At 38.0% G+C, this 16,860-nt stretch overlaps 1 protein-coding gene across 3 annotated transcripts in view; it reads right to left on the bottom strand.

Moving 5' to 3' along the window:
- The window catches only part of VPS13A (vacuolar protein sorting 13 homolog A), a 116,863-nt gene that overhangs the window by 47,774 nt on the left and 52,229 nt on the right, over positions 1–16,860 (bottom strand). For all 3 annotated transcript variants that reach the window (XM_034410198.3, XM_034410200.3, XM_034410199.3), the window contains exons 34-41: positions 15,464–15,611; positions 13,797–13,944; positions 12,950–13,077; positions 11,036–11,205; positions 4,049–4,272; positions 1,911–2,143; positions 1,054–1,146; positions 454–810 (exon numbers count right to left, since the gene is read on the bottom strand). In XM_034410198.3, coding sequence (XP_034266089.1) covers positions 454–810; positions 1,054–1,146; positions 1,911–2,143; positions 4,049–4,272; positions 11,036–11,205; positions 12,950–13,077; positions 13,797–13,944; positions 15,464–15,611 — 1,501 coding nt within the window. The remainder of the gene's footprint in view (positions 1–453; positions 811–1,053; positions 1,147–1,910; positions 2,144–4,048; positions 4,273–11,035; positions 11,206–12,949; positions 13,078–13,796; positions 13,945–15,463; positions 15,612–16,860) is intronic.

The following is a 16,860-nucleotide window of genomic DNA, read 5'->3' on the forward strand; positions in this document are numbered from 1 at the left end:
TGGCAAAAATGTTGTAAATCATAGTCACAAGACCGCAGGATGCTGCAAACAGCCATAAATGCGGGCCAGTTGCCAAAGGCCTGAAAAGTAGTTGCATGATCATGGAGGGCGGGGGTGGGGGGGCTGTTGGAACTTTGTAATCAGGTTGTAAGTACCTTTTGAGGAGTTCGTTGGAACTTTGAAACAACCATTAAATGACTGGTCCTAAGTTGAGGACTATCTGTATTGTGGTAAGATGGAAGTTGAGAAAGGCACTGAAGATATGCATCAATGTAAATACAGCTTAAGAAATATTATTCTTAGTTTAATGTAGATTATTCAACACCTATCGGGTGGTAACAGAACTTTTTGCTGAATTTAAAATAGTAGGGAAAATGTCAACCAACATATCCCACTGCATAATTATTTTTAAGCAGCCTAAAAGGTGAAGCGTATTTTGAACATTGTACTGACCTCTAGTTCAAGACGTGATGAGAGATTGATTAGACTACTCCAATTTTTGACTTCTCCAGAAAATGAGGATTTTGCTGAAAGCATTGGTACTGTTTTGTGACCAACTCCAGCTTCAAGAGTTATAACAACAGTTTCAATTTTCATTGTTAATGACTCTCCTGTAGGAATTAACTCAGCTACCGAAGCAGGATCTTTGTTTTCAATGGACTCTTCAAGAAACCACATATTTAGATTTTTAATATTCTTCTTATCCCAAAGATCTGGCGGTACTGGGCTAAGATCTTTTTCTGCAGTCTCTTTGGTTGGGAAAAGTGCTGATGTGATAGTTATAACTGTATTTATGATAAAAGGTGACACCTGATTTTAAAAAAAAGAAAATTATGGAGTTTAAAAAATTAGAAAATCAAAAATTACTAAAGTATTAGATATAATTATTTGTTTGAAATAGACAGGAGTCCACTTTAAATTATTATGTAACATTTACTTAATAGATGAGTTAAGCTTATAAAAAAAATCTATTTCTATAGTTCATATAAGACTAAAAATATCACTATATTTAGTCCTCTAAGATTAATATAAATGTAGAAATATTTAATATACCTTAATAGTTAGGGATTTTATTGACAGCTCAGCTTTCTGTGGTTCTTCACCTGACTGCATCATATTAAAGAAAAGATCACATGGTTGTAATACCTGGAATCAAATAATAAATAAATTAATATAAATATTTGCATGTTAAGAATGTAAATTTCTTCAGCAAAATGGTAACAGATGCTGCAAAGAAATGAAACAATGTATTTTAGAAACTGATTTCTCTATGATCATTTGATAGGAAGCAAGTAAGCTTCCATGAAGTCAATCTGATGCTATATGCATGTTTTCATTTACATACTGTAGCTGCCACCAGTAATAACAAAAAATTATATACATAATTCCTAATGTCAGTATATGAATTGTGTATGCAGTACTAGAGACATGGTTAGTGATATGGCTACAGATCAAAAGTCTTTTTCCAACAACACTGCAAAATCAGAACAGCAACTTCTAATTATTGATGGTTCTTCCATCAAGCCAGGGAGCTTGGTCCATTTAATTTCCTCTCAGTCATGATATTGGCGTTTTAATGATTGTTTCATATACAACCCTGCTTCCATAGAAATGTTAGTTTTTATTTTTTTTACTGACTGTATGATTTTAAATTGAATTACTAATTGGAAAATGTAATTGACAGAATGAAACAATCTTTAAGGCAAGCAAGCAAGAAAATAGAGAAAGCAATCACTATATTTATCTATCCAATTTACCTATTCCGCCATCTTAATTACAGGAGAGAACGTGACTATTGTGTATAGATATTGCTACATATATATAGCCAATCCAAGTACATTGCTTTAACATGAAATTGCATAGCACTACGGCAGATTTCAGTTTTATATCAGGTTATCTTAAAATCTTACCGTGGTAATATTTCCTTTCCTCAGAGCTGGAAAAAATGGACAAGCTGTCACATTTATATCTTCAACAACAGCTGTCATTTTATATATTCCAGGTGCACTTTTTATGGAGATTTCACACTGTGCTGTGGCTACCAATGCAGAAGCATCTTTTCGAGTTAAATCAGCTACAAACACTATATCAGGATTTTTAACAGTAAGATTTATTTCCATTGTAGATGCTGACTGTACAGGAGCTAAAAATGTAATGCATATATTTAGTAAGATTATAAGTATATCTTTTTACTGTCCAATGTGTCTATCTCACTAATTCTTGCTTTTAATTAAAAATGTTGAAAAAATTCATCATAAGACACAAGAACAGTTTTTTCCCAAACGCCATCACTCTGCTAAACAAATAATTCTCTCAACACTGTCAAACTAGTTACTAAGTCTGCACTACTATTAATCTTCTCATCGTTCCCATCATCCATCTCCTTCCACTTATGACTGTATAATTATAACTTTGTTGCTTGTATCCTTATGATTTATATTGATATTGTTTCCTGATTGCTTATTTGTACCCTATGACTATCAATGTGTTGTACCTTATGATTCTTGATGAACGTATCTTTTCTTTTATGTACACTGAGGGCATATGCACCAAGACAAATTCCTTGTGTGTCCAATCACACTTGGCCAATAAAAAATTCTATTCTATTCTATTCTATTCTATTCTATTCTATTCTATTCTATTCTATTCTATTCTATTCTAAACAATTTTATCGACAGAATATGTAAAATATAGGGAAAACAAATCAGGTTCTGGCAAGACTTAAAATTGAAACAGAAGTCAAATAAACTTTGACAATTAATATAAATCAACTGGTCTAAGATTATGTCAAGTAGTATATTGCCTCCCATATCACATGGTTCTACTTTAATATTATTTGACAGAAGTATCAAATCTGTTTTTCATAGGAAAACATGTCTTAGCTAGATAACCTCCTGTATAAAATTATTGACTTAAGAATGCATTTTTTTTAATTATCAAATCAGTAAAGATTTCATTTCCCATGTATTCTTAAGAATGCAAGTCCTAATGACTTCACCTACATTTACCTAAATTGTAATTCTTTTATAAGATTTTATGGAGCTGACTTAAGAGTTTTTAGGCATTTTAAAATACAACTAAGCAAATTAGAGTTATTAACAGAATGTAAAATGTTTTTCATCACCAAAAAAAAAAATCCCCTTTCTATGAATGAAATTATGACGATGAAAATATTCTTTTTAATCTTTAGATCTATGTTTGTTATGTGTTTGTGTACCCTGACATACCCATCTGTGTGAGAAACGTTGTTTTTAAAGAATCATTGTTGCCCTATCAAAATGTAACTATTTCCATTAAAAAATTGTAGTAATTGGAAAAACCTGCTGTCTAATAACACAGGGGTCCATGCAAACAAGAGAAGCCCCATCTGCGGAATGCAGGCAGCATGCAAAATCATGCTCCCTCCTGTCCACAGAAAAACCTCTCCATGGAACTAGTCCCTGATGCCCAAAAGGTTGGGAGCTGCTGTAATAAAAGACAGTTTTATAGTCTGTAGTATGTTTTTTCATTCATTTTTATGAATGTTAAAATATTTCAATGCTTCAGCTTTAGCAAAGATTAATAATGTTTATAAACTTCGGAATAAAAATATTTACTGTATTTTTTTGCCTCTATCTTCATTTTACTGCTCTGGATTTAGAATATTTCTGCTTCTTTAATTTCAAGACATGTTGTACACTGCAACTGTAAATAGCTGCCTGCATTTTCCTCTTTTTTCACTTATAGTTTAATAAACAATGAATTTCAAAATGATAACTTACTGACTGACATTTATTTCACATGCTTTAGAACACTCTCTTAATTCTCTGACAGCCTCCTCAGAAACGAGGATGACTTGCACAGCAAGGAATCACATAACCCCTTATAATTATATTCAATTCAGCAAAATTTAAATGTAGGAACACTTGAAATATAGCATAAATCTAATTTAAATATAAAATTTCTGAGTAAGATGCTTATCACAGCATCATGCAGACAAAGTTACAGCCTCGTAATGAAGCCAAAGGTATTAATCAGTATCTAAAATATATTGGTACCAATTACTGACCTTGTTCTTTTGTAGCCAGTGTTTGCCTGAAGTTTTTATTTGCAGCAGTGCTTTCAGCATTAGCATTTAGAAAAACTTCTGCAACAGCAAGCAGAAATTCTACACTAGCACAGAGATAGGTTTCCTCAACAATTGTGTCCACAACGGTGGTGCCATCTCTCCCCTGTTTATAGCTTATATTCACCATGACTTTCTTTTCAGATCCATGTTTCATTTCTACCATTCTGAAAGACAAGTTGACAGAATAATAACTTATAAAAGTTTATTATTTATCAATAATAGAAGACTGTATGTGCATAATCTTAAATATAGCTCTCAAATCACATAAAATTATAAAATCTGGAAGTTTATCTATTTTACTTTTTGCTCTGTTTGTCATTCCATAATTATTTAAATGGCCTTTGAGAAACAGATATGCTTTATGCCATCTTTTAAAGCTTTATATACATAAAAGTTTCCTTTCAGAGTTCTAATCTTCTCACATTTCAAACTGTTATTAATTTTTTTTTAAAAAAAATCTATTTTGGCCAAACCTAAAGATTACCTTTGGAATGATGAATATATTAAGTATATATATCAGGGGAATTGCTATCACTTTTATGAACCTTTAAAATACTTTTAATATGTCCACAATCTTCATTTTTCAGGTATAGTTGCTATATTATACCAATTTTTTAAAAAATATTTTGGATTATATTATTTGGTTATTTTTGTCTGCTAATTGCCTTGAATTTCACAGGTGTGGAAATGCAGAATACAACTTGAAACAATTATATATGCACACATATTTATTAAACATTTTTAACAGCCCACATTAAGGCTTAGTCCAGAAGGCAAGTGAGAAATAATAAGGAAAAAAACAAAGATGGCAGATAAGGGGGGGGAAATAGTTAAATCTACTTTATATTAATAAAGTAATTTAAATACTTTAAATTAATAAAGTATTAATTAATTTATTATTTATTTAATTTAATTTGTATACCGCCCTTCTCCAACAGGACTCAGGGCGGTGAACAGCCATGGTAAAACATAACATATAAAATTTAAAAGCAATTTAAAAACATTAAATAATTTGGCTATCCAATTAAAACAACCCAGGTTAAAACCAATTACAAATTAAAATTGAAGGTATGGGATCAAGGTGAAAAAGATGTGTTTTCAGGGCCCGACGAAAAGTCCAGAGGTCTGGTATTGTGCGTATCTCTGGGGGCAGGTCGTTCCAGAGGGCAGGTGCCGCCACAGAGAAGGCTCTCCCCCTGGGGGTCGCCAGCCGACGGCACCCTGAGGAGTCCCTCTCTGTGGGAGCGTACTGGCAGGTGGGAGGCTATTGGCGGCAGAAGGCAGTCTCGTAAATACCCCGGCCCTAAGCCATGGAGCGCTTTAAAGGTGATAACCTTGAAGCGCACCCTGAAGACCACAGGAAGCCAGTGCAGCTCGCGCAGGTGTCACATGGGAGCGCCCAGTCATTCCCATAATCCCCCACGCGGCTGCATTCTGGACCAACTGGAGCCTCCGGGTTTACCCCAAGGGGAGCCCCATGTAGAGAGCATTGCAGTAGTCCAGACGGGAAGTGATGAGTGCTTGAGTGACCGTGCATAGGGAGTCCCGATCTAGAATGGGATGCAACTGGCGTATCAGGCGGACCTGATAAAAAGCCCCCCTGGCCACAGCCGTCATATGCTCTTCTAAAGACAGCCGTGTATCCAGGAGGATGCCCAAGTTGCGAGCCCTTTCCGTGGGGGCCAATGATTCGCCCCCAATAACCAGCAATGGCACCAGCTGGCTATATTGGGACGCCGGAAGCCACAGCCACTCAGTCTTGGAAGGGTTGAGTCGGAGCCTGTTTCTCCCCATCCAGGCCCGCACGGCCTCCAGGCACCGGGACATCACTTCAAGGGCATCGTTGGGGTGGCCTGGGGTGGAGATGTACAGCTGAGTATCATCAGCGTACTGATGGAACTCCACCCCAAAGCCACGGATGATCTCACCCAGCGGCTTCACATAAATGTTGAACAGAAGGGGCGAGAGGACCGACCCTTGCGGCACCCCACAGACAAGGTGCCTTGGGGTCGACTGCTGCCCCCCTGGCAACACAGATTGCGACCGGTCAGAGATGTAGGAGGAGAACCACCGCAAAACGGTGCCCCCCACTCCCAACCCCTCCAGCTGGCGCAACATGATACCATGGTCGATGGTATCAAAAGCCGCTGAGAGATCTAACAGGACCAGGATAGAGGAGCAACCCCTATCCCGAGCCCTCCAAAGATCATCCACCAACGCGACCAATGCCGTTTCCGTGCTGTGCCCAGGCCTGAAACCGGACTGGAGCGGATCTAGATAGACAGCTTCATCCAGGTACTGTGGAAGCTGTTGCGCCACCACAGTCTCGCAATAAAACAAAGGTTGGAGACTGGACGATAGTTAGCCAAAACAGCCAGATCCAGAGAGGGCTTCTTCAGGAGGGGCCTCACCACCGCCTCTTTCAAGGCGGCCGGCAGGACACCCTCGCTCAAGGAAGCGTTAATAATCCTCTGGAGCCAGCCTCATGTAACCTCCCGGGAAGCCAGCACCAACCAGGAGGGACACGGGTCCAATAAACATGTGGTCGTGTTCAGCCGTCCCAGAATCCTGTCAACGTCCTCAGGAGCCACAGGATCGAACTCCTCCCAGATAACATTCTCAAGACCTGCCTCAGTCATCCCGTCTGGATTTACCCAGTCAGAGGCCAGGCCTTCCTGAATCAGAGCGATCTTGTCATGCAGATACTGCACAAAATCCCCAGCTCGACCCTGCAAGGGATCATCCTGCGCTCCCTGATGGAGGAGGGAGCGGGTCACCCTAAACACGGCAGCTGGGCGATTATCTGATGACGCAATAAGGGCGGCAAAATAGCTAGATTTTGCCGCTTTTATCGCCACTAGGTAGGTCTTAATATAAGACCTAACCAGCGTTTGGTCGGATTCGGAACGGCTGGTCCTCCAACCGCTCTCCAGGTGTCTTTTCAGCGCTTCATCTCCCTCAGCTCCTCGGAGAACCAAGGAGCTAGGTGAGTTCGGTGCCGGGTCAGAAGGCCGCAAAGGCACAATGCGGTCCAAAGCCCCGGCGGCCGCACTGTCCCAGGCGGCCACCAGGACTTCAGCCGAGTCATGAGCCAGAGTCTCAGGAATTGGCCCAAGCTCCACCTGGAACCTGTCAGGATCCATCAGGCGCCTGGGGTGGAACCACTTAGTCGATCCCACCTCCCTGCGGCGGGGTGCAGCGGTTAGAAAGTCAAGTCGAAGGAGCGAGTGGTCAGACCATAACAAGGGTTCGATGACTATATCCCCTGTATGAAGACCACCCGACCATGGACCACTAGAGATAAAAACTAAGTCCAGAGTGTGCCCACCCGAGTGAGTAGGGCCATGAATTAACTGAGTCAGGTCCATGGCCGTGATGGAAGCCATGAACTCCCGAGCCACCTCAGAAGTTTCACCGATAGATGGCAGGTTGAAATCCCCCATGACCAAAAGTCTGGGGGTATCAACCGCCACCTCGGCTATGACGTTAAGCAGCTCAAGCAGAGTCGTTGCCACACGGCAGGGAGCCAGGTACGTGATCAACAAACCCATCTGCACTCCACGGCCCCACTTCACAAGAAGGGACTCACATCCGGCTATCTGTGGAACAGTGGTCTCCCTCGGATCAAGATCTTCCTTTATAACCGCCACCCCCCACCCCTGCCCTGAGCTCTCGGCTGGTGGAATGCGCGGAAGCCTGGTGGGCACACGTCTATGAGGAGAACTCCCACCTCCTGGCCCAACCAACCTCCGTAATGCCTGCCAGGTCTGCTCCCCCCTCCTGAATAAGATCACAGATGAGGGGGGCTTTATTTACCACAGACCTGGCATTGCACAACAACAGCCGAAGGCTCGGGCCCTGAGAGTCTGAACAGCCTGGGGAACGAGAAGGGCTATGGGGACCAGGGCATGCCACCGCTCGAAGGTAGTGAGTGCGTGCCCCCACCACGTGATATGGTCCCCTGCTCCTGCCGTATCTGCCCCTCCCACTCAGCGTAGTGATGGTAAAGCCCTCAGCAGAATGAACACTAATGCCCCCCTTACCCCCGGAAACCGCACCCTCCGTGGCCCAACTGACAGCTGAGCCAGATCCCTCCCCCCGTGGGTTAACCCCCAAACCCATACAACCCTCCCGCCCCTTAAAACCCCTTAAAAATCTGTCTAAAAATTTCCCCAGAAAACCCCTCAATCCCCTTTTTGCAGCATGCCACCTCTCGGGGTGCCAAAGCCCGTCACAGAGTGGAGGGCCACACCTGCGAGAGGGGGGAGTCTCGCAGAATAAGAAGCTCTGCTGGTGAATACATCTGAATAATCGGGGGACACCCATGGACAGGGGGTCAATCAAGTTGTTCCAAAATCCGGAAAAGGATATCCAATCATGTCCAAGTCAATAACTCCACTGCTCTCTCACAGCAGTGGATGGAGTCTTAAGCCATTTCGTGGCCAGATGTCAACACCAGCTTAATTAATTAATTAATACTTCTCCATATTCTTCTATCCTTGCAAAACTTTGTCATTTATAGAATATTCATATATCAATTCAAATATTTTCTAAATCTGTTTTAAAGATTCTCATCAACTTCATCTGAACACCACTGATTATGTAGTCACTATTTGTGAGATGGGTGGCAGAGTAAGTTAGTAAGGCCCAAACTGATTTCCAAATTTTGAAACTAAAAATATGGTTGAATCACTACTTTTTGTATGTACTGAAGCACACATATATCCAAATTGTCCTAAATTGATTTAGGTGGCAGAGGTCCTCTACATATTTAATGGTATTAATTCCCATTATTCAATCTAAAGTTCCACTGAGCAGAAATAAGAAAGATTTTTGCCAGTTTATCTATACTAATAGACCCACAATAGTGCTCTAAATTTGAAGATCTTCCAAACAATATTTAAAGTAACACAATAAGTTTATTTAACCCAAATATTTATTCCATCTCTACTATCTTTTGCTGCTGAACCTCCAGAGGATCTGCCCAAGCCTCTATCTTCTCTTCAAAAATATATTTCTTTTTATCCAACCCCATTTTTTGATCTCTTAATATATATTATCCCTTATTTGATTCGTAAGTCTTTATTGTCTTTTCCTTCCTCTCTTCTTGTTTTATTTGTTGATTTATCTGTTCTGTCTTTTACTCTGGTCTTTCTACTATCTCCTCTATTTCCTGTGTTTTATGGTCTTTATTCATTGTCCCTTGTTGAACATTTTCTGATTCCCCACAATGTCATATATTAAGTCTTTTATTTCCCTGTGGTTCTTTATCAACCTATCATAAGTACAGTACTTTGGTCATCAACACCACTTCTTTTTGAAATCCACTCATCTCCCCCTGATGCAACATCTTGTTTTATTTTGATAGGTCCAAATATTGCTCAATAGTCTGTCAGTAGTCTGCCACCACCCCAAAGTCTCAATTGTCTATGACCTCAGAAAGCCAGTTTAGAAACCATTTGCTCAATCCTAGCGTTGCTCCTCAAGGGAATGCAATAGTTATAGTTCTTTGTGTCCCACAGTTAGTCAATTAGTTCCATTTAGGTAATCCAGGAAGATTTCCAAATATCTCCTTAAATCCACTCTGTAAATTCAATCATAGATCTTGGCACTTAAAAGTCGCTTTCTTTAGTCTTCCATAATCTCACAGTTAAACCTCTTATAACCATGAAGTAGACAGATATAGAACAGTAGATAGCACAGCAGTCCTCCAGGTGTTATTTATTTCCACTTTTTCCCCCCTTTGTTTTATCAGTACTTTCCAAGGTTGTAGGAGTTTAGTATATATTACATTCACCAGTAGATGGCGCCTTCAAACTAAATTTCAACATTGTACAAAATCTGACAAATATTTCAGTTTTTTGCAAATAGTAAATATTCAGACAAATAATTCCAGCATTTTAAAATGCCTTACCAAAATATTGCCAATAAAGTTTAAAAATCAAATCTTTCTATATTTTAAAGATTTTGTGCTCTCCTTTTAGTTCCTTTTTTTCGGGTCTATAATTTTTCTCTCTGTAATTATTTGCCGCTTTGACAAGCATTTAAAGAGTCTCTTTTCCAGGGTTTATTTTCTTTGGGTTAGGTTCTAGGTAACATAAGAATCACCTCACCCAGTTCCAATTACTGTTCATCTACACCACCCCGGCACATTCTTTGTTTCTTCAGCTGCCCCAGCTTCATGGTAGCCATAATGGCTGCCTCTCCTTTTTGTCGTTGGATGGGAGGGAATCCCTGGGTCCAGCTGGAGAGCTACCTCTCTCTGCGACCTGCAGGGTGACCCTCCTTCCTTTGTCACCCCTACAAGGGTGACTTTAGCCCCTTTGGGGGGGGGACTCCAATGAGGAGGATTCGGCACAAGTTTGCAGAGCCCCGCTCCTCGCGTCTGATCTCATTGTGATATCAAACCAGAAGTCATAACATAAGATTAGATGAAATGGAAAAAAAAAATCAGCAAGTATCTGTCCCCCTTCCTTCATCAGGAAAGTCCACTAGATTTCATCCCTTTCCATGAATGCATGTAGTCATATTCCAAGAATCCACACTCTTGATCCAATATCATTAAGCTAGCTAGAACTTCAGATGCAAGTATATTAATATGTAATTTTATAGTGTTTTACATAACTATGAATTTGCACTTACTAATTAAATTCAAATGTTTAGCCTTTTGGAGGGTGAGGAAGAAAGGGTGCCAAAAAAACAAAACAAAACAAAAAAACAACTTCCCAACAAGCTGTCCCAAGTATTAGAAGCAGTGAAAACTACACATCTTTTTTATATAAGTAAATATTATTTGCATGCATTTAAAGTATCATTTTTTTTATCTCACTTAACATTTGTAAGCACATTTTTTTTATTGCTGTCAGCACAAATATTCAATATAAACAATTTTAAGTTTTATTCTTTTGGGGGGGGGGAAATGATCACCTTGGTGTAGCCTTCTGTACAGTTTCTCGTTTATCATCTAAGGTGCAATTTGTTAACTTAACTGAAGCATTCAGTGACCCATCTGATAACATCTTGAGAGCAGCAGCAATTAACAGTAATTTAAATTCTGCAAGTTTTAGACTATTATCTCGTTCATCCTTAACTTGAGGCTGTTTTGAAAAGAAAAAAAAATCAATTGCTTAATACATTGCTTAATACAGTAAACAAATAATTCACAGAAGAAATGTACAAATTTCCTTCCTTCCTTTTCCTTCCTTCCTTCCTTCCTTCCTTCCTTCCTACCTACCTACCTACCTACCTACCTTCAAGTCAGCCTTTGCAATTTCGTGGAAACATTTTCAAAATATTCAGTATTAATTCCTAATGAGTGCCTGGATTGGTCACTGTACTTTTCTTGGAAGGTTCTCTGGAAGTGGTTTTCCATTGCCTCCTACCTAGGACTGAGAGGGGGACTGACCCAAACTCATCCAGTTGGTTTTGTGCCTAAGACAGGACTTCAATTCATAGTTTCCAAATTTCCAACTGGGTGCCTTAACCACTGCACCAAACTGATTCTTCAATTTCTCTTATTAGAGGTGGACCTGGGTCGGGAAGGATGCGTGGGGTTGTCCAAGAGGTGCCACGCAGGACAGGGGACGTGCACAGGGAAATGGCATAGATCACGAAGGGCACATGGTAATGTACAAGAAATGGTATGTGGGTCTGAGAAGAAAAGCAGGAAGGGTGGCATGGGTCAAGGAAAGTGCACTAGACAGCAGCACAGGTCAGGGAGCACAAGGGGGAGTGGTATGGGCCACGAAAGATACAAGGGAGTTCCTTCCTCCGTTTCTCTCTCCTTCTCTTTCCAGCAAGCAGGCAAGAGGCTGCTGCTAGGTGGGGAAGAGTGGGAGAACTGGTAACCTGTCACAGACTGTTGAAAATGAAGATCACATGACAGCAGCAGCAGCTAGTAGCACTGAAACAGCCAAATTTCCCAAATTTAATTCCCAGATTTGGGGTGCATTCTATAAGTTAGTCCATTTGAGATACATTGATTCAAAATGAAGAGCCTTGGTAGTACAGTGGTCTAAGGCACCCTGTTATTAAGCTGGTTATTAAGACCAGCTGCCTGCAATTACTATAGGTTCGAATCTCGCCAAGGCTCAAGGTTGACTCAGCCTTCCATCCTTTCTAAGGTAGGTAAATTGAGGACCCAGTTGTGAGGGCAATAAGCTGACTTTATATAAATATACAAAAGGATGAAGGCTATTGCTGAGCACATTGTAAGCCGCCCTGAGTCTCCGGAGAAGGGCGGCATATAAATCAAATTTTAAAAAAAAATTGTTGCTTTTATGATGCAGTTTCACCCTTAAGGATCATGAATAATCAATAAATAAAGAAGACTAGACTAGTAGTATACAGATGGCATCTTAAGGATAACGAGGAGGGGAAGCTGTACCTTGTACAAGATTTTTGTATGTGCTTATGTATTTATGTGTACTGTTTATTTCCATCTATTCTTCTTTTGTTATCTTAAATTCAGGTTGTCTTTCTTTTAACTAAATAAGAGATTGCCTAAAGTAGATCTGAACAAACATATAGTCTGTTCTGCTGCATAGGTGGTATTGATATGAATTAAATAACAAGCACATCAAAAATATGGATTATGTCCAAATAATTTAGCTTTTTTAATGAAACAAAACAGTTTTGCTTACATAAGTACACACATTGTCTTTTTACTGTTAAAAGCTCATACAGAAGACCAAAAGAAGAATAAAACCTAATTCTTCATTATCCAGCAATTATCACTATAGGGGTTTTTTAATTTCCTTATTAGATTTGAATGGATAAATGCTTTTTCCACTGTGCTGAAAAATTACAATGATTTAATTTCAAAGACTGTATTTTCCTTACCTGCTTGGACTGTGGGCTGTACAAAACTAGAGTCAGAGAATCAAACTGAAAGTCTAGTTTTAATGTTGTTTTTACTTTAACCGAGGAATGCATTTCTACCACAGCTGACGTCACCACTGTTGTTCCAGCTTTAAACATTAGAGACATACATATTAAACATATATACAAAAGATATATTAAGCATCAAAAAAGTGAAGAATTTTTAACCCAGAACATTTTAAAAGAGAAATACTTTTCACTGAATAAATTGTATTAAGTACTATTGCTATGAAAAGCTTTCATCAGAAAAATGGCCTGCAGTATCTAAAGTTGTAAAACTGTGTGTCTTAAAACATTCAGATAGTCAGGGATAGTCTTACTGCATGCAAGGAAAATGGGAAGAAGTGTGGTAACCCCATTATCCTTTCACCACTCACCACATGTAAAGGATGACCATCTGTATAGCTGAACTTCTACTATCCATGCAGGCTCCCCAGACGATTGAGGCTGATTGAAAAATCAAGGTCTGTAATCACCTGGAAACCCTCTACGGATAGAAAAGGATCTCTACAACAGATAGTTTCTCTTTATATGTAGAAGGCATAACAAGGTGTTTGGTACTAACATAGTGATTTCTGCTCACAATAAATATGAGAAGAGTATTTTGAATAAACCCTGAAGAGGTTTTTAATCAGGTCTCACTAAATAAATCTACTTCTAAGCATATATACATGCTCTAATTATATAACTATACAACTCTAACACAATCACTTCGACCAATATGAAATATTATTTAATTAATTGTTAAAGAACAAAACAATTATGTTTTACTAGCAAAATAGAATTATCTTAACTTAAAATAAAATACCTCCAGAATGCTGGGAGACACTTGCAGCTCCACTATGAATGCTTAGCACGTCTTTTTTTTCTTGTACAGATGGAGGTTCAGAGCTATCTCCTAAATTTTCATTCAAAGTTCTCAACATTGTAGTTATATCTGCTTCACTGAGAATTAGCTTTAGGGGAAAAAGCAGGTAATACAAAGCATTATTTTTGTTTGAGAATGTTTGAAATTTACAGAAATAACTTCAAATATGACTTTGCAATAAAAGTTGTCCTATGAATGTTTTTGTGCAGTAAAAAATGATTTCTCCTTTCTTTTTGCCAAAATCCCTCATTTCTCTCATTAGCACAGTAAGGTAAAGGTTCCCCTCGCACATATGTGCTAGTTGTTCCTGACTCTAGGGGGCAGTGCTCAGCTCCGTTTCAAAGCCGAAGAGCCAGCGCTGACCGAAGACTCTCTCCATGGTGCTGTGGCCGGCATGACTAAACACCAAAGGTGCACGGAACGGTTACCTTCCCACCAAACGTGGCCCTATTTTTCTACTTGGATTTTCTACGTGCTTTCGAACTGGCAGAAGCTGGGACAAGTAACTGGAGCTCACCGAGTGGCATTAGGGATTCGAACTGCTGAACTGCCAACCTTTTGATCAACAAGCTCAGCATCTTAGCCACTGAGCCACTAAGTCCCCTATTAGCACAGTATCTTTGCTAATATAAACAACTACTTAGTTAACAATTGCCACTGTCTGTACTTTCTGCATTTCATTTTTCTCTATTCTCACTGTTTACTCCTTAATCCTTAAAGTGGGTGTCTTTAGAATATATATGGAATGTGTCAACAGGTGCATGTATATACAGATCAGGAGAGTTCTAAATCCACCTCATGATTGGATTGGCCTTTAGAATAATACCTTATGCCATGGTTTGTGTGTGACCTTTTATTTACTGGCTTATTTACCACTTTTATATGCCAATCACTCTCAAATGGCTGAGAGCAGCTTATAGATACACACAATGATATAAGCGTTTAAATTTATGAAAATGAGTTTATTTTTGTTATTTTCTATTTTTTGCTTTGCTTTTTATCTTTTGTACGATGTTTGAATTTATAAAATATGTGTAATATTTTGTATATTATTTGGTTTTATAACCACAACCCAGGGTTTAGTTTTAAGATGGGAAGTCTTATAAACAAACAAACAAATAAATACAGGCCTTGGCAAAAAATAGATTTTAAGTCTCGGACTAAATCCAAAAAAATAAATAAAATAAAATAAAAAAAAGTGGGTCTGCCCAAAGTCAACCTGGATACAGCACAAGACTTTGTCCCAAAAGTGCTTTTTCACAGATGCTTCTTGGATAAGAAGCAAAACGTCTTCAAGGAAAAACAAAATGAAGTCCAGTTGCCTTTAGAAAAAGCATCTTTGGGACAACCATAACCTGGATGACTGAGAATCTCCATAAACAGCACAAAACCTTATTTCCTAATTTTTTTCTTGCCTTTATAAATTGTTAAGTTGCAAAATATAGCTATGAACATAGTATGACATAACATAGATAATATATTTGTATTCTATTTGACATTAATCATGCTAAAAGCTACTGGTATGTTTTTAAAATATACTTTAGGAATATCTGTGTTCAAATTGTGCATGGGATCAATTTTTGAAAACATCTAAATAAAGAACTTACATTAATTGGCTTGAGACGCCCAAATATGTTAATGTCAGGAATTTCATGATACCAAAGAGCAGCTAAATTGCGTTCAACTTTAACTTCAAGATTTAGTGGCTGCAGTAGTTGTAATTCATTTTGTAATAATCCACTCATAATATTTGATCTGAAAATAAAAATGAAAAATATGCAAAGTGATGCATTAAATAAAATTAGGAACAGGAAAGCGATTTAAATTAACTACAATTCCCTGTAGAATAAATACATTCTGAAAGGTGCAATCCTATTAGAATTTATTTATTTATTTATTTATTTATTTATTTATTTATTTATTTATTTATTTATTTATTTATTTATTTATTTATTATATTTCTATACCGCCTTTCTCCCGTAGGACCCAGGGCGGTGTACAGTTGAGAAAAATATAGACACACAAACATCATAAAATTGCTAATTAAAATTATTACTTAGTTTGGTCAATTAAATAAAACCCAGAATTAGATAACATTTAAAAAATTCATTCACAGAATTCATTCACAGAATGCAAAGTATTGTTACAAAATTATACCAAACCATACATTCCTTCAAAATATACATAATTGGCTTTGTGTATGTCAGAAGTTGTAAGGATTTTATACGCCTTTTATTTGAAAAGACTTTTGATTTGCTCTCTGGATAAATAAATTATGAAACTTCACCTTGATATCTAGCATAACTTTATATTTAACAAGCAAATCAGACGAGGAATTTAAGCATATTTGGAAATAATGTTTATATTAGAATCTAAAATGATTGTCCCAAAATTAAAATTTCTTCATATATCAACTAATGGCATAGCTTATAGCAATGGTGGAATGCATCATTTACTATTTATAATTCACTTTTAATGATTTGAACAATATTAACTATTTTTAGCCTAAAGCTCAAGAGAGATACGTTTATAAAAAATATATATATATTTCATAATAAAGCAAGTTTCTAGTTATATAGTGTTGACATTTATTAGCTTTAAATTTGTTTTTTCTCTGTCCATATTACTATATCTGTACCTGTTTTTATCTACTTATATTTTTTCAAATATATACTGAAGATCAGCAACTATAAAAAGAACAAAAATATGTCATTTTTGTCATTAAATAATAAAAAAATACTGCTGAGAATTACAGAAAGCAGCTGGAAAGAGGACCAGGCTCTCCGCTTGGTTTTAAGGTTCTTTTAGTTTTGCATTCTTTTCCCGCAACTGAAGTATCTTGGGACTTTTAGCCTTAAAGAAAGGAAAACTACATAAAGAGAAGTCTGGACTAGAACAGGAGATTCTTTTTCCTTTTCCCCAAATTCCCCTAATTATTTGTCCTTGAAATCCACTGCAAATTGCTTAACATTTTTTCTATTTTTCTATGCCCCTTGTACCTTGC

The sequence above is a fragment of the Pantherophis guttatus genome, chromosome 2 (genome assembly GCF_059756535.1).
Source record: "Pantherophis guttatus breed Tessera chromosome 2, ASM5975653v1, whole genome shotgun sequence".
Lineage (NCBI taxonomy): Eukaryota > Metazoa > Chordata > Lepidosauria > Squamata > Colubridae > Pantherophis > Pantherophis guttatus.